A 25495-nucleotide genomic window follows, 5' to 3' on the forward strand; every position below is an offset into this window, starting at 1 on the left:
AAAAAAGAAAGGCACTGCTCCCAGAAGTGCTTTTGTCACTTCTAAAATCCATGCTTTTGTCACTTCTAGGTTAGACTACTGCAATGCTCTACTTTCTGGCTACCCGGATAAAGCAATAAATAAACTTCAGTTGGAACACGGCTGCTAGAATCTTGACTAAAACCAAAAGATTTGATCATATTACTCCAGTGCCAGCCTCTTTACACTGGCTTCCTGTTAAGGCAAGGGCTGATTTAAAGGTTTTACTGCTAACCTACAAAGCATTACATGGGCTTGCTCCTACCCATCTTTCCGATTTGGTCCTGCCGTACATACCTCCACGTACGCTACGGTCACAAAACGCAGGCCTCCTTACTGTCACTAGAATTTCTAAGCAAACACTGGAGGCGGGGCTTTCTCCTATAGAGCTCAATTTTTATGGAATGATCTGCCGATCCATGTGAGAGAGACAGACTCGGTCTCAATCTTTAAGTCTTTATTGAAGACTCATCTCTTCAGTAGGTCCTATGATTGAGTGTAGTCTGGCCCAGATTGTGAAGGTGAACGGAAAGGCACTGGAGCAACAAACCTGCCTAGCCGGTTCTCTCCACTGGGATTCTCTGCCTCTAACCCTATTACAGGGGCTGAGTCACCGGCTTACTGGTGCTCTTCCATGCTGTCCCTAGGAGGGGTGCGTCACTTGAATAGGTTGAGTAACTGACGTGATCTTCCTGTCCGGGTTGACGCCCCCACCTTGGGTTGTGCCGTGGGGGAGATCTTCGTGGGCTATACTCGGCCTTGTCTCAGGATGGTAAGTTGGTGGTTTAAGATATCTCTCTAGTGGTGTGGGGGCTGTGCTTTGGCAAAGTGGCTGGGGTTATATCCTACCTGTTTGGCCTTATCCTGTATGACCTCCCTACAACGCCTGGGCAAGCTCCTGATGAGGTGGCGGATGGTCTCCTGAGGGATCTCCTCCCAGACCTGGACAAAAGCATCCGCCAACTCCTGGACAGTCTGTGGTGCAACATGGTGTTGGTGGATGGAGCGAGACATGATGTCCCAGATGTGCTCAATTGGATTCAGGTCTGGGGAACGGGCGGGCCAGTCCATTGCATCAATGCCTTCCTCTTGCAGGAACTGCTGACACACTCCAGCCACATTGTCTTGCATTAGGAGGAACCCAGGGCCAACCGCACCAGCATATGGTCTCACAAGAGGTCTGAGGATCTCATCTCGGTACCTAATGGCAGTCAGGCTACCTCTGGCGAGCACATGGAGGGCTGTGCGGCCCCCCAAAGAAATGCCACCCCACACCATGACTGACCCACCGCCAAACCGGTCATGCTGGAGGATGTTGCAGGCAGCAGAACGTTCTCCACGGCGTCTCCAGACTCTGTCACGTCTGTCACATGTGCTCAGTGTGAACCTGCTTTCATCTGTGAAGAGCACAGGGCGCCAGTGGCGAATTTGCCAATCTTGGTGTTCTCTGTCAAATGCCAAACGTCCTGCACAGTGTTGGGCTCTAAGCACAACCCCCACCTGTGGACATCGGGCACTCATACCACCCTCACGGAGTCTGTTTCTGACCGTTTGAGCAGACACATGCACATTTGTGGCCTGCTGGAGGTAATTTTGGAGGGCTCTGGCAGTGCTTCTCCTGCTCCTCCTTGCACAAAGGTGGAGGTAGGGGTCCTGCTGCTGGGTTGTTGCCCTCCTACGGCCTCCTCCACGTCTCCTGATGTACTGGCCTGTCTCCTGGTAGCACCTCCATGCTCTGGACACTACGCTGACAGACACAGCAAACCTTCTTGCCACAGCTCGCATTGATGTTTCATCCTGGATGAGCTGCACTACCTGAGCCACTTGTGTGGGTTGTAGACGCCGTCTCATGCTACCACTAGAGTGAAAGTACCGCCAGAATTCAAAAGTGACCAAAACATCAGCCAGGAAGCATAGGAACTGAGAAGTGGTCTGTGGTCACCACCTGCAGAACCACTCCTTTATTGGGGGTGTCTTGCTAATTGCCTATAATTTCCACCTGTTGTCTATTCCATTTGCACAACAGCATGTTGAAATTTATTGTCAATCAGTGTTGCTTCCTAAGTGGACAGTTTGATTTCACAGAAGTGTGATTGACTTGGAGTTACATTGTGTTGTTTAAGTGTTCCCTTTATTTTTTTGAGCAGTGTATAATTCACAAGTGGTAGGCTAATATTGTCACCCATCAGAATATTCTTGGTTTAATCTTAAGTCTTTACTTTACGCTAATAGCGTCACTCGCTCTGAGACTTTGCCATTGCTCTGCATGGGCAACACTGCTTCGAGGGTGGCTGATGTCGATGTGTTCCTGGTTCGAGCCCAGGTAGGAGCGAGGAGGGGGACGGAAGCTATACTGTTACACTGGCAATACTAAAGTGCCTATAGGAACATCCAATAGTCAAAGGTTAATGAAATACAAATGGTATAGAGAGAAATAGTCCTATAATTCCTATAATAAGTACAACCTAAAACCTCTTACCTGGGAATATTGAAGACTCATGTTAAAAGGAACCACCAGCTTTCATATGTTCTCATGTTCTGAGCAAGGAACTTAAACGTTAGCTTTCTTACATGACACATACATACTTTTACTTTCTTCTCCAACACTTTGTTATTGCATTATTTAAATCCAAATTGAACACGTTTCATTATTTATTTGAGGCTAAATTGATTTAATTGATGTATTATATTAAGTTAAAATAAGTGTTTATTCAGTATTGCTGTAATTGTCATTATTACAAATAATTTTAAAAAATAGGCAGACTAATCGGTATCGACTTTTTTTTGGGTCCTCCAATAATCGGTATCGGCGTTGAAAAATCATAATCGGTCGACCTCTACTTTACATATGCTAAATAACATATTTGGGAAATGTGTTTTGATTTAGAATGGACCATTATCATGCACCTGTATCGAAACAGGACAACGTAAAAAAACAAACATGTTAAATAGCGAATGGAGGACGCCTTTCCCCGTGGTTTATTTTTTACTGCCAGCCAGGTAGGCTATACTACTGTTGTAAATATAAACAATGTGCTTAATATTAGGAAAGTTGAGAAATAAATATAGTAGGCCTAGCCTATAGAAAGCTGATGGGATCCTCCTCTTTTTAGTAGAGGCCATTACTTTATTTTCTCGCACAATTGCATAGCCTATAGAAATGTTGGGCAACATGAGCTCTCATTAAGTGTTTGATTAGATTTTCGATTACATTTGCATTGATGTCAGAGTGATTAGAGGGATAATAGAGTGCTGAGTACCAGGCAGTTAACACATTTGGTAGGCTACTAATAACCATCAGCATCATCAAAGCTTGGAGAAGCCTAATTACCATGAATAAACCATCACATGGAATTTGACTGCCAGTTATACAGTCACCGCAACAGCGCTGATATGAGCTAACTGCACGCAAGCGAGCTAGCAAGCCAAGCAATCCACAGCTGGTGTTAGAAAAAAGGAATAAGCTTAAGCAACAACTAACAAAAATGGTTTGAAAGAGTTGGCCTGCTGGCTGTTTAGAAGATGTTAGCTAATGTTAGCAGACACCCAAATCACTCATTTCCTAACAGGCCAAGCAGAGGCAAAAAAAAGCAGAAAAGCTGCTTAATTATAATTTCTTGGAAAGACATTATTGAGTTATACATTACATGACCAAACGTATATGGACACCTGCTCGTCAAACATCTCATTCCAAAATCATAGGCATTGATATGGATTTGGTCCCACGGGGGCATTGTCATGCTGAAACAAGAAAGGGCCTTCCCCTAATTGTTACCACAAAGTTGGAAGCACAGAATCATCTAGAATGTCATTGTATGATGTAGCATTAAGATTCCCCTTCACTACAACTAAGGGGCCCAAACCATGAAAAACAGCCCCAGACCAGTATTCCTCCTCCACCAAACTTTAAAGTTGGCACAAGCTATACATTTGGGCAGGTTGCGTTCTCCTGGCATACACCAAACCCAGATTCGTCTGTCAGACTGCCAGATGGTGAAGCGTGATTCATCCCTCCAGAGTCCAATGGCGGCGAGCTTTAAACCACAGTTCATCACTTAATAAACTGATTAACTGCCATGACTAACAGTAGACTGACCTGGATGCCACTGTGGATGAAGCCCCTGCGGTAGCGGGCAGGTCTGAGGTGGGGGTACTCCTCTGTGCTGGTCACCTTGATTCCCCACACTGACTTCCAGGCCTCGTACAGCTGGCTGTGGACAGGGTAGACCCCCGAGTGGTGGGGGGCCACAGCATAGCCCATGTCTGTAGGGATCCCATGTTCCTGGAGAGGAAGAGAGGGGGGGGGGTAGAGATAGAGTGAGAGACAGATAGATATTAGTAGTGTCTAGGGACAGGAAAGGACACCAGGAACAAATTACAATAACAAAACGTGATTAAATGGACATTTTATTGAACCATGAATGAGTCACCGTCTGCTTCAAAACAGGCAGCAGAAAAAATAATGTGCAGCTCCTCCACTGGAGGGCGACATTGCCCTGCTCTGTTCACAGACCACTCCACACTGCTAAATAAGAAACAGTCAGGAAGCTCAGCAGGAGCCTAAATCCTTTAGAGAGTAACAAAAATGCATCCATATCTTAATGTATGGTGGTAGCGTGCCACTGTGCCCCTCGCTGGAAAAACACAGTGTTGGGAACGCTTGAGGGATTGGTGTTTGTTCAGCTCAGTTGAGACGGTGTGTATCCTTCCTAAGGAGAAGCTATAGAGAGCTGTTTGAAGGATCCTCTCCCCTGACCGCTCAGAGATGCTCTCCGTCAGTGTCAGCCAGCAAAGACATCTGTATGGCAGCAGGGATTACTGAGAGGGGACGTGGTGTTGGTTAGTATTCACCTCACACACACACTGACACCGTCTGCTCGCTGGGCCCAGCCCCTTGGCTCCCAATGCCACTCACTACATCAACAAGGCAGCCTTGGGGGCATCTTTAGCCTCAATGTCTGGGAGCCTTGTTACCGTGGTTTATTGTAATCGCGAACAAGGAAACATCTACAACGGCCAGCATACAGGAATCCAAGTACCACTCACCATCTGGATCAACACGGCCATACCTACAGCATGCATCTTACTAGACAGAGCTATCGTATGATTATGATGTTAGGTATCGACAGACTGAAAGCCCAATCACCTGGGCAAACAGCATGTTGAGCCTCATCTGTTCAGCCAGCACGCTGACGTTGTGGAACAGGTGGGGCTGCATGTGACTCCACATGTGGGGAACCACCAGAACTCGTTTCTGTGTCTTAGCAGCATGTCATCTCCCCGGTCCTCCTCGTCTGTGCCTGGGGGGGGGGGGGGGGGGTACAGGGAGTTTCTTCATGACACTCTCCAACTCAAAATCTACAGTGACGTTGTCTAGCACAGGGTATGTTCTGTGTATTCACTTCGAGATGCTCTCTCACCTGTGTGGTAGAACTTTCCAGAGAAGCCGAGGTTAAAGGTGAAATCAGGGACCAGCGTTCGCAGCTTGTTTTGAGTATTGAGCAAGGCCTGCAAACGAGGACATGACAGAGGAATGGGAATTATAGTCACAATTGCAGTTATTATCTTTAAAAACTATAATGTTGCTGACAAACCTATTTTTTTCTAAACCACTAGATGGCGAAATAACTCTTGGACATAAAATGCAGATGCATCATTCAAGTGAAGAATACAGACATGGAACAGACATGGGACGACATGGAATAAAATCAGAACATATCTAGGTAGCCACAAGTGTGAAAGAATGAGCAGATGTTGGGGTTATTGTACAGACTGAAATGGGATTCCAAAGCAAAGCCACGGAGTCCTGTTCAACAAATTCCCCAAACCTTCACACTTTATCAGCTATATCAGATGATTACAGCAGCATCCATATACAAATCCCAGAATGGGGAAAGAGATAGCTGCTCTGCCTCCACAAATCAACCCAGAGCTATGCACTGTACCTCTGGGAGAGAGATAGCGGCTGTACCTGATAAGAGATACAATCGCTGACTTATTTAAAGGGGGACTGATGTCCTTGAGCATGTGCACACACTTTGTTTTTCTTGCCGATTAGGATGAGTGTCTGTGTGTGTTTGTGCGGTCTGTGTGTTTGTGCGGTCTGTGTGTTTGTGCAATATGATCCATGTCTCAGTATTGGCTGCCTGGGACCTTAGGTTTGCTGATGGAGAGACAAATGTGTCCCCACAGACAGATCAAGCGATATTTCATGTCTGATGACAAGCGGTGATCAGTAACTGAACTGTCTGCACCACAACAACCGATCGTCTTTCAAAAAGGAGAGGAGAGAGGCTACTGGACAGGGTGGTGCGGTATGGAGCATATGCCTGGGTGATATCCTGTGGGTCACACAGACCTTTGTGTCAGCCTGGTAAAGAGGGGTCAAAGTAAGGAGGGCTGGGGTAGGCAGAAGGGCAGACAGGCAGAGGGGTGGGGGCATAAGGGTAGGTCAGGGGCTCTGGTTAGTCACCATGGCAACTGATCTTCACCGTCTGTGCCAAGTACAGAGAGCCGACAAGGAGGTGAGAAGAGCTCTTTGTATTTCCTCTTCGATTGCCTTATCAAATGGATGCCTACAGATCACTGACCTCAATATCCTTGAATTTCCCCATGTCTTTAGAAACAAATCGAAGGACATTGTGAATGCCCAGGTTGGCTTAAAAGCCTTAACCTGCAGTGATGATCTGACTGAAGCCTCTGGGCATTGACTGACCATACCCTAGACCAGTGGTTCCCAAACTGTGGGGGGAACTCAGTCAGGCTTTAAACGGATTCTTGAAAGTTGACAGAACGCACAATGTGCAATTTTGAAATTGGGTGGTAGATTGTCAGTCACTGCATACCTTAAAGAGCTATTTATAACTTGTCAGAAATGTCCAGATCAACTAACCCATGTTTTTTTATTAGATATTGTTGTAATTTATTTGTCACTCAAATATCACGTTACACATTAGACATGCCAAAATGTATAGAATTGCAAGACAATTTGCTTTAAAACTGCTATATTTTCTTTGCAACCCATTACAAAATGTGTACAATTGCAGGAAATAAGCTTTAAACCCGCAAAATTCTCTGGTAACAGTTAGTCAAAAACAGTGCTTTTGCACATAGAAATAGATGTTGCACGTGCGCTCGTGTGCAGCGGGTTGTTCCCCAAATGCTGGAAGGGAGGCCCCAGAGTGAAAAGGTTTGGGAACCCCTGCCCTAGACCGTCAACATGTCCAGGACTCCTACCTGGCCCAGGCCTGCATTATAGGAGGAGGATGAGAGGACATGGTCAATTGCAAACAGCAGCTGCCATTTACCATAAGGACAGAGATCTAGAAATGCCTGTTTGTGATGCTGAGGTGACCGAGTACCCATCCAACCAGAGTGATTATGGCAGCACTCCAAGGGCACTGAATGTAAATTCAACCATCAACCAAGTAAGTAGAATACAGCTGAGATGCAGGAGTCAACCGTGTCTAACATAGCATAGAAAAGTGAACGTGCTTATGCATGTATGTGCGTGGTGTGTGTGTGTGTGTAAATCAGCTTTAGTGCTTAAGAGTCAGTGCAGTGCTGAGGTTGCACCCAGAGTGAGAATAATAGACAAGATTAGTGGTCCATTAGCCATGCCTTGTTTGTGCCCCGTTACTCGCCTCACAACTGCTTGAGGTGATTAAAGCTGCTTTGCTCAACCAGAGGCCAGGTGGTAGGGGTAGTTAGACAACACTGCGGTAAATAAAGTCGAGCCTGCATGGCAACGACCACAATGTTCAACACCACGTCAGGGCAGGCGGAAGAAAAATTCTAACCAACCTCTTTTGTGACACCTCAAAATGTTAATAAGATCAACATGGTTGGTTGCAATGAACTACAGATGATTAACAGGGTCCCCGAAGAGCAATACATGTTTATCATGCTTTTTTACATCCACTTTAGTAGAGAATTTAGGTGATTTAACTTCAAAATGGCAATATCTTAATGCTGCACAAGACAACTGTCCGGATCAATATACAATTTTCAAAATATATTTTTTGTTGTTGTTGCTAGGCAGCGTTGGCTTTCGCTAGTTGGCTGTACTTGCGCTAAAAACGCTGTTATTTTTCATCCTATATCCTGTTTCCCATCTTCTTTTTAAATAGTGAGCCAACATGTTTTTAGCACTTATTTACATGACTGATGAAAACATGCTCTCTTCTGTCTCTCTGCAGCAGACAAATGGTGAGCAATATGTCTGGAACATCAAATCACAATAACATCACAATACACGTAGAATAGTGAGAATCACAATACACGTAGAATAGTGAGAATCACAATACACGTAGAATAGTGAGAATCACAATACACGTAGAATAGTGAGAATCACAATACACGTAGAATAGTGAGAATCACAATACACGTAGAATAGTGAGAATCACAATACACGTAGAATAGTGAGAATCACAATACATATCGTATTGCCACTTAAGTATTGTGAAAATATCGTATCGTGAGGTCCATGGCAATTCCCAGCCCGAGTGGAAATGTTATTTGAAAAGTCATCAAATACATTTCAGCATCTTTAACACATTAGAAAGTGGTAAGTGGTTCCATTGACTTGATGCTCTAGAGACCAAGCAGGCCAATTCCTTTCAGAGAAGACCACTTCTGTTCAGAAGATTGAGGTGAGAAAAAAAATCAATGGGCCATTCTTCTGACTACACCAGCTCGGCTGTTCTATTCTGTGCTCCACAATGAATCCATATACCTGTAATGTAATGTTGTTTTCTCCGTTCAGCTACGGCCTCAAGAGCATGCATGTACCTGCCTCGGCTGCCTGAGACGTCAAACGGTCTATTAGTCATCATTTCCACAGGAGCAATTAACCCGAAACGTCTCATCGGTGGTGTGATGACTAAACACTGTGGCAGTGCCAACAGTACTTTTCTCCCTCCATATGCCCTTACTTATGCAACCGCCTGGTTCCAACCTTGTCAGGCTGAATTGATGACAGGCTCATTAACTGGCTGATTGACTTGTGGGAGCCCTTGCTGAAGCGACAAGTTCGCTCCCTTGTCCCGCCCCCTATCACTCTCCAAACTGCATCCCCGTTGTCAGTGCAAAAGCCTAATTAATCCTCCTAATATTTCCCATTAGTTGTGTTCATTTAGTTTGATGCATTTGTCAGAGTGGCCCTCCAGGCAACACTTTTCTGCATTGCAAAATGCTGACGCGGGTTAAGTGTGTTCAACAGCTATCTATAGATGGTAGAGAAAAGCCATTATGAGAGCTGTGACGTACTGGAGACTCTTCCGAATCTGTTTTTGTCACTTCAAATAAGGCTCTGGTTAAGACTGGAAAAGGCTTAAAGTCATCCAGGGGTGTTTTTCTCAAAGTGAACTGAACTCAAGTAAATCAGGCCAATGACACACAGTAGCAGGCTAACAACCAGATAAAAATAGTTAAGAGACTAATGGCAGAAGACACCGATCCTGTTGAGATTCATCCTAATAAATGCTAGCCTTTATTAGGCCTTGCCTTAGAAACAAGTCACACACCTTACGGAGAATCCAATTGGAAATCAATATGTGTCCCATGATGAGAGGAGCAGGAAAGAAGCACTTTCCTGAAAACTAAGTGGTAAATCAAAGGTTGCTTTAACAGAAACATCTATACTTGTTAAGGTAACAGGCTGAATAATCGTCCTCTTCGGAATAACCGCCTATTTTGTTTTTTTAACGTCATTAATAATACATCTTTACACCAGCTTAATTACCAACGACAGTGAACCTACAGTAGGCAGAGTGTGAGAGGAAGAAAGAGAGCGAGAGTGAACCCACCTCTACGTCAGTCACCTTCATACGGGTGCCCTCCTTGCCCACGAAGATATCGTCCACGTCCACCAGCAGGTGGCGCTCCAGCGAGAGGCAGAGCCGCTTGCCCGTCAGGTAGGCGATGGCGTCCACAAACACCAGCTTGTGCAGCCAGTAGGACAGGTTGTTTCCAAACAGGACCCTCTGGATGCCGTCGTGGAGTCCCAGGTCCTGGACCACGGTGGCGTGCATAGCACTGAGCGGCCCCAGGTGGGTCAGGGCATCAGAGGACTTGGTGCTGGCCAGGAGGACAGGCTCATAGGTGGAGTGGTTGGATTGGAACACGGTCCAGTCATCCCCGGGCAGGGGGCCCTGCTCCACCTCGTTGGGTCTGGTGATGTAGAGCAGTGGGGCGTTGTGGTTGATTCGGTAATCCCTCAGGCCCAGGTGTGAGTGCAGGAAGAGAGGGAAGCCCTTAAGCTGTGCGCTGAGCAGCGAGTTCTCGTTGGCCTTGAAGAAACCGATGATGCCTACACTGTACTCCATGCAGTACTTGTCCAGCAGGTCGCGGTTCCAGGCATCCAGGTTGACATACTTCAGCAAATTCTCGTATATGACCAGGGCATAGCGTCCGCGGTTGCGCTCCGTTAGCGTGGGCATGTCTCCCTTCCCCGGGGCGATCTCGGTGCGGTAGCTAAAGTGGCTGGACTCCAGGATGGCTACGATCTCCTGCCCCAGCTGAGAATAGATGCTCTCTACAAACACCAGCACCACTGTGTCCGTACGAGAGTTGTCCATGGCCTTCACCTGGCGCAGCCGACCCGAGTGAGGCAGGAAAAGGGGCGCCTGCTGCCCACCTCCCACAGCCGCCGGCACCCCCCGACAGTCACTGAAGGGCAGCGGGGGGGCCTCCTTGATCTTGGGGCTGTTGCTGACGTAATAGGCCAGGAAAGCCATAGAGAAAAGGCAGAAGACGATGAGTGCCAGGATGAGGCGATGGAGCTCCAGTTGCCTGACGCCCCGCACCAGCTTCCATAGGCTGGCCACCATGGCCGCAGCACGACAGGGGCAGTGCCGGCGCAGAGCAGAAGGCAGCGCCAGGGACGAACAGCAACGGGGCACAGCAGCGGGCAGGGACACAGGAGGAGAGAGAGGGGGAGGGTTGAGCAGCAGACACGGGCACCAAGCTGTGCTGAGGGATAGCCATTTACGCTAGGTCACCATGGCCCCCATAGCCCATGAGTCGCCTTCCGGCTTTGGCCCTGCTCGCCTTTCCACCTCTTTGGATGCACAACGCGCTGCCTGTCTGGCTGCTCCGACTCAGCCTGGGCTGGTCTCTGGGCTCCCTCTATCTCTGCACTCTCCTACCTCTCTCTCTCTGGCTCCCAGGCACGCCCGTCCTCAGCTCTCAGCTCTGCTACCTAAGAGGATTGGGTTTCTCCCTCTGCGTTCCTCACACACTCCTCCTCCTCTTCCGCTCGCTCCCCTCCTCTCCTCTCGGCGGATCAGCAGTTTCTCTCCTCTCTCCTTTCCCCGTCACTGAACACCACACAGCTCCCTCGTACACACGTAAACACGGCCGTTATCAGGAGATGCTGGTTGTATCGTGGGGGTGTAGCTCCTGCTCTCAGGTTGTGTGTGTGGCAGACCTTCTGTGCGTGTGTGTTGGGTTCAGCAGAGTCTCGGCTGGGGGTTCGGCGGGCTGGGGCTCAGCCTTCAACACTGCCCCCTGTGGAGGCCCAACCTGTTCATCTTGAAGGCGGCAGAGAGGAACACGCCTGAGGGAGGGGCAGAGAGAGAGAGAGTAGGATTAGTCAGATCACAATCCATGTTCTTGTAACCAAAATTAGTCCTCAGGATAATGTCTCATGACGACGCAAAACAGAAATAGAAGATAAACAGAGACAACAGTTCTATTAAAAGTAAAAAGAAATGTTCACTTGACATTTGTCTTGGACATAGAATAATTATTTGTTTGCAAAACCGCTCGGCTAACAGCATCATAAACCAAAAGGCAGCTATAAAACCTTGCTGGTGAAACTGCCTGTCAGACTGAGTTGTTCCCTGTGGGTACACAGCGGCTCTATGCTGACAGTGGCCCAAACCCTACAGAGAACGAGTCAACACAACCATGCAGCAGGGTCAAATTTGATGACGCTTCCATATGGCCTAAAGATTGCAGCCTTATGGTTTTTCCATTAGGTCCCCTCCCCCAACTCAAAACCAGGCCATCCCCAAAGCCCTCTGTGTGTCATGAGCACTTTTTCCTCACGGAGACCAAAAATAGCCTCACCATAACCTCCATGTGTTCCCGTCCTCCTCAAATATAGCGTTACAGGTGTGGAAAGAAAACTCTGACCTTAAATGTGAATGATTATACGGCTGTGTGGGTGGCTGGGGGTACACGGTCTCAAATGTGGGCCAATGCTGCAGAGCAATTAAGATTTTGTTTTACGATTGCGGCTAGTCCAACACAGATGCAGGCAGGGTGCGCAATGGTAGTGCCGGAGGATGGGGGGGGGGGGGGGGGGGGGGTCAGGGAACTCAATGCCGTGAGAGCTGTGCACTGTCAGTGTGTTAGTAAACTGGGAAATATCTCCTGCACAAGACCTGCCTTACATGGGAGCCAATAGAGAATGAAGACAATGCATTCCACCTGCAGTGGGCTGGGTTGATTCCAATGAGCCCTCTGGGACCAGACCAGGTCAGGAGACTAGCTCAGTGGCTTTATGACTACGATACAGCAGCACTGAAACAGTGTCTCAGTCCCTGCAGGCTGGCTGGATCATTTATCACTGTGGGTGGAACTGGAGGAGACCAACAAGGCGCTACAGTGCAAATATAAATATGTGGTTAAATGCAAAGAGCAAAACAAGCAGCCCATATCAGCTCGTTAGAAGAAGAAGAACGGACAAATCGAGTCCCAAGCCCAGACAGACGCTCACCACCCTGCATCATAAACAGGATACCGCGATCTATCAAAGTTACCCTGACATGATCAATGTCAACCGTGCCGCCACGCTACATTTCCTGGGCAAGCACTTAAAGGATCATTTTTCTCTCAGAAGTACTAACTAAGCCTCGGCTTTAGCAAAGGCACCTTGACAGAGAGAAACACAGACGGAGATGAACACACAGACAGACGGACGACAGAGAGACAGACAGAGACAGAGTCTACAACACAGAATGGACAATGAGGAGTGAGAAAGAAAGAGATGAGCAAGAACATTAGGAAGGACAGAGAAAGGTGAGGAACTCTCATGGTGCTTCCACTCAAACCCCCCCAGAACCACTCAAAGACGTGGCGCCCTGGAGTGGACCTCCCCTCTCACCGCAGATTCAACTTCCTCTGTGAACATGGGGGAGACTGAGCGCATCCCTAGAAAGGAACCTCTATTCTTAGCCGGAGAAGTCTCACCTCCTTGACCACTTCCACTCCAACATGTGGGCCATTGGGAGACAAATCGCAACACACAGGGTCCTCCACCCCCTCCCACAAGGGTACAGAAGCTAGGTGGATGGGTGGGGAGGAGGCACAGGGTAGGGAGGGCTACTGAAGGAAAAATGGGTCAGTGTCACCTTGTACTCTGAAGTTTAGTTTTAGTTTTGTTACTATTGCTCTAGGTGGAGCGGTTGTGGTCAGACCTGGAAACATTTTAAAGAAAAAAAAAGCAATGTATAACAGCTGGGTCTGTACGAACGACAGGGGTGACGCGAGTCGATATCTAGAAATCCACAGGAAATGCTTCAGTATCGGATATACAAGCATGCCACATAACCCGTTCTGAACTGCAATGACCACTCCAATCTTTAATCAGCAACAATCTGGTGAAACATGTCAATAGCGGTGACCGCTGTGTGTGTATAACTCCTTTACATTTCAAGAGGCAGCCATTTATAAAAACAAGGGCGGAAAAGGGAACATGATCGTGTGATGAAGAGGGAGAGGGGGGGAAAGAGGTGAAGATGGAGGCGATTCAGCAGAGCAGAGATTGCTGTGCTAAATAATAGAGCCCTAATGGTGTAAGGAGAGAAGGATGTGGGGGGGGGGGGGGCGCGTCGCTTTTAACAACTAGGCTAAGGCTCGGGACAGACTTGACTGAGACTCCGGGGGTAAACAAGGTATAGAAGTGGTGGTAGGTTTGAGGTGGTGTTAAGACCGGAGGAAGCTGAGAGGTCTCACCTGAAAACTGGTGTGTCGGCCTTAGCTGACGGAGTCGGTCAGGCAGGGAGACCTGTGAGGGAGAGAGAATACGTGAATGCAGTGCTGAGATTTTCCCGTCTAAAGAGTGGGTGTACAGGCTATCTACTATCTACATCTGCTTAGAGCCCAGGCATCCTCCCATTCCACACATATGGCCTTTGGGTAAGAGAGAGCAAGATGGAAAGAGATCGAGTATTTGACCCTGAAAACAACCCCTGAGTCCCACAGGGCTCCCAGTCCCAGTGAATCTGACAGATTTTACAGCTGACATTTAAGACAGAAACCGGCCCCGAGAGCAGGGCCAGGACGATTAAGCCCAACGATGTGGAGGAGAGGGAAGTCAGCTGGTCACTGACCATTTCACACCAAGGCCGACCCAATTCATCGAGCTTCCAGCTCCTCTCCTCCTGCCTCTCTTTGTATAATAGTTTATATAGGCCGCTCCCCTCCAGGTCTCTCCTGTCAGTAGTCAGTAGTAGTGGCCCTGGGGCTATGGCCCTGAGCAGCTTATAAAGCCTAAATGCTCAGGCTGCTGACAGCTGGAGGAGCAGGCTTTGTCCGCGTTAGGCCCTCCTCACCCCAAGCCAGTCTGGCTACACAGGGGAGGGATGACTAAACTACAGAGAGAGAGAATCCCACAGACTCCCACCCTGATGCTGACTGGATCAGCAGACACACACACACAGGTTGCAGGTGGGAGCTGGGGAGGCATGTGGGGGGGGTTCTCTCTCTAAGGTGTGTGCACATACACTGAGTGTACAAAACATTAGGAACACCTGCCCTTTCCATGACCGATTGACTAGGTGAAAGCTATGATCCCTTACTGATGTCACCTTGTTAAATCCACTTCAATCAGTGTAGATGAAGCGGAGGAGACAGGTTAGATAAGGATTCTTAAGTCTTGAGACATGGGTTGTGTATGTGTGCCATTCAGAGGGTGAATGGACAAGACAAAAGATTTAAGAGCCTTTGAACGGGTTATGGTAGTAGGTGCCAGACGCACCAGTTTGTGTTAAGCATTGGAGTCAACGTTGGCTAGCATTAGAGGTCGACCGATTAATCAGAATGGCCAATTAATTAGGGCCGATTTCAAGTTTTCATATCAATCGGTCATCTGTGTTTTTGGACACAGATTATGGCCGATTATATTGCAATCAACGAGGAGACTGTGTGGCAGGCTGACCACCTGTTATGCGAGTGCAGGCAGCAAGGAGCCATGGTAAGGTGCTAGCTAACATTGCTGATATTACTAGTTTGTCTAGCTTGTCCTGCACTGCATATAATCAATGCGGTGTCTGAAATTGTGTCACTTCTCTTGCGTTCAGTGTCAGGGTATTTTATTTTGCCTTTATTTAACTAGGCAAGTCAGTTAAGAACAAATTCTTATTTTCAATGACGGCCTAGGAACAGTGGGTTAACTGCCTGTTCAGGGGCAGAATGACAGATTTGTACCTTGTCAGCTTGGGGATTTGAACTTGCAACCTTCCGGTTACTAGTCCAACGCTCTAACCACTAGGCTACCCTGCCGCAGCAGTTTGGGCCGCCTGGCTCGTTGTGAACTGTGTCAAGCCCATTTCTTCCTTAATTCATTTTCCAGATTTTTACATAATTATGACACAACATTGAAGGTTGTGCAATGTAACAGCAATATCTAGACTTAGGGATGCCACCCGTTCGATAAATACGGAAAGGTTCCATATTTCACTAAAAGAAAAAACGTTTTGTTTTTCGAAATGATAGTTTCCAGATTTGACATTATTAATAACCTAAGGCTCGTATTTCTGTGTGTTTATTATATTATAATTAAGTCTATGATTTGATATTTGATAGAGCAGTCTAACTGAGCGGTGGTAGGCAGCAGCAGGCTCGTAAGCATGAATTCAAACGGCACTTTCCTCCGTTTGCCAGCAGCTTTTCACAATGCTTGAGGCACAGCGCTGTTTATGACTTTATGACTAGGCTGGCAATACTATAGTGCCTATAAGAATATCCAATAGTCAAAGGTATATGAAATACAAATGGTATTGAGAGAAATAGTCCTACAATAACTACAACCGAAAACTTATTAACTGGGAATCTTGAAGTGTTAAAAGGAACCAAGCCTCAAATTGAGGCTGTTCTGAGGTCAAAAGATGGGATGCAAGTCAATATTACGAAGGTGTTCTTAATGTTTTGTACACTCTGTGTGTGTGTGTATGTGTGTGTGCGCACGCGGTGTGTGTGTGTAAAAGAGCGAACAAGAGAGTATATTGGGAATATATATATTTTTTAACAACCTCTTCCTAAACAAGCGCCCATCTGGAACATAAATCCCAGATACAGATTTTTCCCTGAAAGAAAGGTAAGCCTTTCTCTCTCAAATCCTCTCCTTCATTTGGCTCCAGCCTGACTATAGAAGATACAGTATATAAAATGGCATGTAGATAAAGAGAGGAAATGAGGGGAATCAGACGACCTCTATCACAGGACCAGATAGGTTCCCGGGTTGGAAAGTCCCTGATAATACTTCAATCACAGAGAGCATTACAGACCAAACAAGACAGTTGCCAGACAGATCCCCTGTTATTAACTGTTAGTTAAATTATTATATTTTCTTTAGTCTATATTTGGCAATGCTGGAGCCATGTGCTTCTAGAGGAGGAGAGATACCACAGGGAAGCAGAGGGCAGAGGGAATTACAGATCTGATGATAACTGAGCTTATCAGAAAGAAAGGGTTTAAGAATGCTGCAAGACTGCATGATAATGAATAGGGCTCGAGTTTATTAATCTCTTAAGGACCAGCATGCATCCTGTCCACTCCACTCGACTGAACCCTGACCTGAGGCTATGGTATACCAGAGGGCTGGTAGAAGGCTGTTGTTTCTGCTGGTGCCTCACATTCCACCCAGGACCTAAGGTACAGGTCTAAGATCAGATTACCCTACCCCCAATCATAACTTTAACTATCTGGGGGAAAATGCAATGCTGACCTTAGATCATTGTCTGGAAAGGCAACTTCATCCTACCATGCCAGTATATACAGTGCAGGAACCCACCAGCAGGGGGAGACCGGCAGCAGTAACACACAGTGACTGGGCTCCTTTGATGGCAACAGGAGAGAGAGGCAGGGGACTGTTGCTTTGGCCCCAGGGGTCGCTTACTCATTCACCCACAGGTGTGCTACCTTATGGTCAGTCTGAACTATGACCTCTCCAACACTTACAGCGACTAGAGGGTGTAGAGAGGAGTTCTAACAGAGAAAGGTCAGAAGCGCTAAGCCTCAAACTGCATTATGTGAGGACCAATGGCAAGACTGAGTGCAACAGGAAGTGTTGGTGGGAGGTTGCTGCTCTTGGAGACTCTGGATTAAACAATGAACTAATTTGACTGGATAGGTGAACATTAATGTTTAGCTTAAATTATCTCCATTCTAAATCTTACGCTACTTGTATGAATCGAGTCAGCTTCATTGAGAGAAACTGTATATGTGTGTGTAATTCATCCTGCCAAAAGTACGGACTTCCAAGCTGGTCGATTGGATCCAGAAGCCTGTTGAGTTGATCAGATGCTTGTCCGTCTACTGGAATACCAAGAGGGGCGACAACCGCTGTGTTTGCTTTCTGAACCAAAAAAGCAGATGGAACAAAGGGAAGAAAGGAAAACATGAAGTTCTCGCACTTTTCAACCCTCCTCTCTTCAGACCCCGGGGGTCACGCACCCAAAAGCCCAAGCAGCGGAATGCTGACCATTAAATTCCGGGAGGCAATGGCCCCTCTTCTCTCTATCCATACGTCTCCCCAAGGGGTTGCAACAGAACAGCACACCGGGTAGGCTGAGCAGCGCTGTCACCCAACAGGAAACAAGCAGGCAGAAGGGTCTGTTGTATTTCTCCGCACGTTTGTTCCTTGCTGACGAGTGATCTCGGAACAAGGTTGTTCAGCAAAGACAAGAGCAACAGATCTGTCAGTTTCTCCCAGTGTACATGAAAGCTGTGAGTGTTTGTGTAGCTGATTATGAATTAATTCTAGGGTAGATGGACCTCATACCACAGTAGTGCTGAGCGATTAGCGCTTTTTGAGGTCAATTTGGTTTCGGTTCGATTATTTAAATAATCCCCGTTTACGATTGTATTCATTATTTTCCATTAAAAAGGCCCACCTCAGAGGAAGTTGCTGCACCTATTTGAGTAATTCCTGTCCAAGAGCGGAAATTCTCGTTTAGGTTACACCTCGAAGACTGCTAATATTTAGGAATTGGGGTGGGACTTTTTTAAATTTTATGAGGCAAGTCAGTTAAGAAATTCTTAATTTCAATGACGGCCTAGGAACAGTGGGGGGGGGGGGGGGGGGGGGCGCAGAACGACAGATTTGTACCTTGTCAGCTCGGGGATTCGATCTTGCAACCTTTTGGTTACTTGTCCAACGCTCTAACCACTAGGCTACGCTGCCACCCAATGTTTGTTGTGGTGATTTCCACATATAACAGAGAAATAACAACAAACAGGACACTGACTGACAGCTGTTCGTGTAACTAGCTAGCATGCTATGCCAGGGGAAAATCATTTCAGAAAGACTAGCAGAGAGAGGAGGAGTCTCCGCTAAACCCTGCCTATACCAGCTGTTGTAATGTTGAGGGTTGACATTTTCCTGACTCTAAACCCTGCCTATACCAGCTGTTGTAATGTTGAGGGTTGACGTTTTCCTGACTCTAAACCCTGCCTATACCAGCTGTTGTAATGTTGAGGGTTGACGTTTTCCTGACTCTAAACCCTGCCTATACCAGCTGTTGTAATGTTGAGGGTTGACGTTTTCCTGACTCTAAACCCTGCCTATACCAGCTGTTGTAATGTTGAGGGTTGACGTTTTCCTGACTCTAAACCCTGCCTATACCAGCTGTTGTAATGTTGAGGGTTGCGTTTTCCTGACTCTAAACCCTGCCTATACCAGCTGTTGTAATGTTGAGGGTTGGCGTTTTCCTGACTCTAAACCCTGCCTATACCAGCTGTTGTAATGTTGAGGGTTGACGTTTTCCTGACTCTAAACCCTGCCTATACCAGCTGTTGTAATGTTGAGGGTTGACGTTTTCCTGACTCTAAACCCTGCCTATACCAGCTGTTGTAATGTTGAGGGTTGATGTTTTCCTGACTCTAAACCCTGCCTATACCAGCTGTTGTAATGCTGAGGGTTGACGTTTTCCTGACTCTAAACCCTGCCTATACCAGCTGTTGTAATGTTGAGGGTTGACGTTTTCCTGACTCTAAACCCTGCCTATACCAGCTGTTGTAATGTTGAGGGTTGACGTTTTCCTGACTCTAAACCCTGCCTATACCAGCTGTTGTAATGTTGAGGGTTGACGTTTTCCTGACTCTAAACCCTGCCTATACCAGCTGTTGTAATGTTGAGGGTTGACGTTTTCCTGACTCTTGCCGTTTGATAATTCCAGTGAAACTGTGTAGGATTCATTAGGCGTCATTATTATTTGGGCATGCACACGGACATGATCAAATATCTATATCCTTTGTTCTCTCATTTCAGCAAGCTAGCTAGCTATATACCATATCAATGCATTATCTAAATTACACAGCTATATACCATATCAATGTATTATCTAAATTACACAGCCATTTGCTGTATCAATGAAAATCCGCCACAGAAATAGAAAGAATACAAGCTCCGGTAATATGGCTAGGTTTGGAGCATGTATATAAATATTGAATGGTTTGGAGCGTGTATTGCAGCAATGGGCGAGTTCGTTTTGCATGGCCCGGTGCCCGGCATGGGTGGAGATTTCTCTTTAGGATCAATGGAACGGTTGAAAATGAGCACCTATTTTAATTTGCTCCATGGCAAGGTGGCCAAGTCGTCACTAGTTAACAGTCACAAAGTCATAAACCACGTTTAAAATCAGATTTTAAATCTAACTCTCACCTTAATCGCCCTAATCACACTGCTAACCTTAGCCTAACGCTAACCTTAAATTAATTTTTTGTTTTCATTAATTTGTACGAGACACTTTTTAAAATTACTTTGTGGCTGTTAAATCTAGTGGAATCCCAAGTGTAGGCTACAGAGAAAAGCTGTTTGGCTCTCAGACGACTGGTGAATAGGAGGAACTTGTGATTAATAAACATTGCCATGCTGGTGGGCGGTAACATTGAAATAAAACCCAGCCATGAAACGAAATGTAAGCGGAAAATAATTTGCACGTCATCTCGTAGGAAAAGACATGTAAGACTCACGGAAACATCGGCGGTCACACATTAGGATTTGGCACTTCAAGTATATGATACTTTGACTAAAAGGATGACTTATTGACTTGCATCGTTGTGCAACATCATGGGTAAGATCTGGCCATTGTCTTTCAGGTCGAAAAAGTGGATTTCTACTGGTTGTGGCCGTTTAAATGCTCTATGCATTATGTGGGTCGAATGCTGTAACACAGAATAAAACAATTCATAAAAGTCCCATGAAGGTAGTGCCTGCCCATTACTGCTTATCACTTATTAACAATCATTCATTACTTTACTTTAATCAAATATTTCAGTTGTGGATATTAAATTATTTAATGACTTCATGATTTAATTCCAAGTCATTTCTAGAGCTGCTGCCTATGCTGTCTGACAAAGTCACTATTTTAGTAGTTCTTTCAAGTAAATAAGACATACTTTCATGACTGCTGAATACCAACAATCAATTCACTTCTGTCTCTTTTACATAGCAGGCATAAAATAAACACAGACTGGACAGGTAGGCTTGCAATGGATTACGGTCATTGTAGTTAATTACCACGTTTTCCACTGTTTTCCACTGTGTGGAATATTGGCCTGTTGGAAACTACAACTCCCTACTACATCGCACAGTTCAGGCTTGATTTGATATATCTCCAAAGAATCTGCTGCGCATTGAGCTCAGAAAAAAGACGAACAAAGTACAATTATAATAAGTGAACCAACATTTGGTCAATTAGCTGTTTAAAAAAAAAAGTCATTGTAGGTTAATCACTCAGCACTATACCTCAATGGAGTGTTCTGGACAAAGATAAACCCCGCTTTTCACTGGGTATATATTCTAAGAAATGTCAGTTGTTTTCTCTTTCGTTGCCATGGAGTTTGTTGTCTGGCTTTAACCACTGTGGATATATTTTCTTAACTGGAGGCCAGGCAAGGAGTCGATGGTAGTAGATGATCGTTTAAACTTAGGGACGTTAAAACTGGGACGGCTTTCCAGATACAGTTTATACCTGGTCCTGTACTAAAGGACAATTGCAATAGAGATTTTCCATTGAGCATGCTTTTTAGATCAAGGCTTAGTCTGTGTCTGGGAAACCTGCCCCAAGGGTGCTACTAAGCCCATGAAAGTAAAAAAGTGGTCATCCCTGGTAGCTTAAAAAAAAGATGAAAAAAAAGGAGTACCTATCACTTGTAAATGAACTGACCATAAACCTCAGCTAATGTTCAACTACAATATATTCACAATGAGAGCACGGTAATAAAACAGCCAAGGTCATCATCTAAAGGAAATGATAGTTGAAAAGCCACTAACTGAACTGCCTGCACAACGCTCCAACACTCGGATCATTATCACTTCCTGACTAACAACGCTCCACTGGATTTATGACTAGATCATAACACGGATTGCTGTGTGAGACAAAACTGTTATAGTCAAATTCATTTCCCATTTCAGCCTGATAGACAGGCAGACGGTAACAGATAGATGAGGAAGCTCTTTTCATAGAAGGGAAGCAGAAGAGGAGTAAGCTTTTGTTGAGTTCTTTCCATGTACGGTGACTTAGTTTCACTTGATTATCTTTGGCTAGCAAATTCATGTAAGAAACGGTCTCTCTGTCCTGTCATTTAACGTAATAGCTTGACAGTTCCTGGAAAGCAATGCAAGCACACAGCATCGACGGGCATGGCTTTGTTCGTCAGATGGACGGCTAAAAATATCTACATTAAGTCTGAAACCAGGGTCTAGGTTGAGGGGAAGAGAGGACACACAAAGACTGCTCGTTCCCTCGGAGGAGAACCTCCAGAGTGAAAAATATTCAAAGAATATCTCCCTCATTAAAGCAGAATAAATATTTAAAGATTAAAGATGGCACTTCATTAGGCAGGCCATCCGTTGCAGCACAGTGGAGCACTGGCGTTCTGACAGAGGAGAAAGAGAGCGTCGCAGCGGGCCCACAGGTGGTAGCCTTGACGTGCCGGTCGGCTTGGGGAAAAAAAACATGTCACAATATTTACACTGTTACCCGGTGTGCTACGTCAAAACCATGGGGCCCCAGTAATCTCTCCATGGAGGGATGCCATGCAAACAAGGGCAGCCGGCTGGAGATAAGGAGGAAACAGTGGAGGGGGGGATCAGGAGTATATTTAACCTGGCAGGGAGAGAGCAGCCCCGGAGTGATGAGGGGGAGATTGAACCAGGGGAGAATGACTGCCCCCTCTCATTGAAGCCATGAAAGTTCAAGGCTGTCCGCAGTACTGCAGACATTGTAAGCCGAAAACAGGATCCTTGAGGTCGGTGGCTTTATAGATAAAAAAAAAAAGTGACTGGTAGAAGGATATGCATGTAAACTGGGCTGAAAGGTTACTGGTAGCAGTAATATAGTAATGGTAATATATACATTGTAAACAGTGCTAATGACCAGTAGCAGGACGAATAGATAAACTAGTAATGGTAATAAAATCAATAATCAATGACAGCAGTGGAATGGAGTAACACATCTAATCAATAATCATTTTAGCAGCAGCGTTGGTTGTGTCCGAGTGGGTAGAGACCTGTGGATGGTCTGTAGGAGAGGGAGAGCAGTAGTTGTTAGCCATTTAAAAGTCTTCTGGCCAGCACTGAGCTAGCCTGCAACGTTACTTCCTAGAGTAGCTCGAACTGAGCACGTTATGTCTCCGTGAAACGCCATCTTAACTGACTTCACTTGGCTTCAATGCGCTATTGAGTCTTAAAATAGGGAAGAATGGTGCCACGTGATCGATGGCTTTGTCCATTCATATATACAGTAATTGGATTGAACCAATACAAGCGCCAGCTGAGAAAGCACATTTGTTAAGAATTAGGCTCAGGGAATCCCAGCAGTCAAACACAGGGAGTGTGTGGTATTGTTATTCTATAGCATTCTGCTGTGTTGCTTCTACCGCTGCCGCGTTCCATTCCCACACGCAACGCCATTGGGTGTTTATATAATAAACCCCTGCATCTGCACGGCCGGTGGAGGAGCCACACAAGGCCACCCACTGTGTGTGTACACACAAACGCGAATGTGCGTGAGTATATCAACATTTGAAAGGGAGGGGGTTAACATGACCACCTGTCTGGCAGGAGTCACCTTTTAATGACATCCCTGACCCTGACTTGTGGCTAGGCCCTCTGCTGCCACGTTTTCAACAACAGCCTCCAGCAAACACGGTCTGGGGGAAACTGGATTAGGGCTGAATCAACTGTGCATACAGAGAGCAATGTAATCACAGACCTTCAAAAACGACTACTACTACCACCACACTAATCATAAATAGCCCATTTCATCTCCTCGACAATAATAACGCAGTGGAAGCCAAAATAGGAATCAAGGAGGAAATAAACGAAATGACCTTATGCAGGAGATGAGTAGATAAAGCCTCATGTATAGTCACTGGGGTTTGGTTGAAGATGAAACGTAGGGTTGTGGGCATTGCCATTGGCCTTGGCATAGTGGTGAGAAGGACGCCCTGGTTGCAGTGTGTCTGTCTTTGTCTGGCAGTCAGTACTGAGGAAGCAGTGTGGTCTCAGAGAGCAGGCCAAGGCTATAATCCAAACGGGAAAGCGGCCGGGTCAACACTGTCAGTGTGTGGTGTTCTGAAGTGCGCCTGTTGGGAGTGTGTGTGTATACAGTATGAATGAATGAATGAATGAATGAGTGTGTGTGTGTGTGTGTGTGCAAATATGCATACTGTTCATGTCCCAGGTGTGTTCTACATTTGTGTATTTCAGAGAGCAGCTGTGTGCCTCTCGTTCCCCCTCCATCTCCCAAGCTCACTATACATCAATAGTCAGAGTGAATAAAACAGGCTCTTCCTGCCAATGCAATTAAATCTCTGTGTGTCTCTAGATCTACCGCTGTCTATGTCTGCATGAGTGAGTGCATGTAGAAGCTGAGAGGCTACAGTCTTGAGGCAATAGTATTGTACACTGTGTTCCCAGTTCCCTTCCAGTGTGGGAAGCAGTGACCCAGATGAGCAGGGCTACAGAGTAATTTAGGACTGCTAGAGGAGGGAGGGCCTGACCCCTAACCCCTCCCAGCAACCCCCACCAAGCCCCTGGGACGGCCAGGAGGTGGGGGGGTAGAGTGGCGGTCAGCGGTCACACTTCCAGGCCCCTCTCGACTTGGTCCACTGGTCCCAGTATGCGGCTGGATCGATAGGTTGCCTTTGGCTGCTCCAGAACACAGGGTTACAGGGCACCCCGCTGTCCCCTACGTAGCCACCTGCCTCAGCACTGCTGTCTGACTCAACCTCCTCTTCCTAGCCCTGCCTTCTACTCCAAAACACATAGCCAGACAGTGTGTGTGTGTGTTATGACTATTGGTGCATTGTAATATGCTTGCATTGTGTGGATAATTGCATGATCGGTTACACAAGTGTGCCTGTGTCCTGGATGTGTTGAAGTATGTACTGTAGTCTGTGTCCTGGATGTGTTGAAGTATGTACTGTAGTCTGTGTCCTGGATGTGTTGAAGTATGTACTGTAGTCTGTGTCCTGGATGTGTTGAAGTATGTACTGTAGTCTGTGCATTATCATGATGATAATAATCAGTTTCTGTACTGTGTGTGAACCGACGTTAGAATAGTTAGCATTTAGTGTGAGCGTAGTGTGTTTGTAGATACCGTGCTGTGTATACCGTGGTATAGCATGGGCGATGTTGCTCTCAGGCTGTGGCAGACTGTCTCGGATGTCACCCTGGAATCTCACACGAGACATGCACACGCTACCTCCTGGGGGGGCCAAAGCAGAGCACGGCATCCTCATCTCATCTCTCCCACAGCATTAGATTCAGCTTGTCCTCCTCAATGCCTTCATCTCATTCATCTGATTAGCGGTCTTAATCAATGGCTGCAGGCTTAACAGCAGCCAGCAGAGCTCTGCTTGGACGGGACTGTTCTCTATTGGCCACACATCTCAGGCTGCTTCCCACTCAATCCCTCTCTGTCCACTTACTACTGTATCGTCACCTCTGACCACTTCTCTTCTGCTGCTTCCTTTCATTCGGTCCCCCTCAATGTTTTCTGCATTCAAGACACATTGGTTGGGGGGTGGAGCTTGTCTCCTGACTTAGGAGTTCGAATTTCTGGGTAGAAGTTCCTCTTAGGTACGCAGATCTATGAGCCGTTTACCCCACAGACACCAAAGACAACCTAGGATGTGTCTAGGGGTCTATGGCTGCCTGTGAGAGTGTACAGTATGGTGACTGACACTAGTGATATGGCATTAGCATCTGCAGCAACACACAGTGGACAACCCTTTGGGA

At 46.4% G+C, this 25495-nt stretch overlaps 1 protein-coding gene across 1 annotated transcript in view; it reads right to left on the reverse strand.

The window, feature by feature from the left end:
- The window catches only part of LOC115135140 (bifunctional heparan sulfate N-deacetylase/N-sulfotransferase 2-like), a 180769-nt gene that overhangs the window by 4806 nt on the left and 150468 nt on the right, over positions 1-25495 (reverse strand). The window contains 6 exon segments of the mRNA XM_029669478.2: positions 4115-4300; positions 5165-5256; positions 5259-5318; positions 5439-5526; positions 9825-11575; positions 13981-14032. Coding sequence (XP_029525338.2) covers positions 4115-4300; positions 5165-5256; positions 5259-5318; positions 5439-5526; positions 9825-10847 — 1449 coding nt within the window. The 5' untranslated portion in view covers positions 10848-11575; positions 13981-14032.

The sequence above is a fragment of the Oncorhynchus nerka genome, linkage group LG10 (assembly GCF_034236695.1).
Source record: "Oncorhynchus nerka isolate Pitt River linkage group LG10, Oner_Uvic_2.0, whole genome shotgun sequence".
In the NCBI taxonomy this organism is placed as follows: Eukaryota; Metazoa; Chordata; class Actinopteri; order Salmoniformes; family Salmonidae; genus Oncorhynchus; species Oncorhynchus nerka.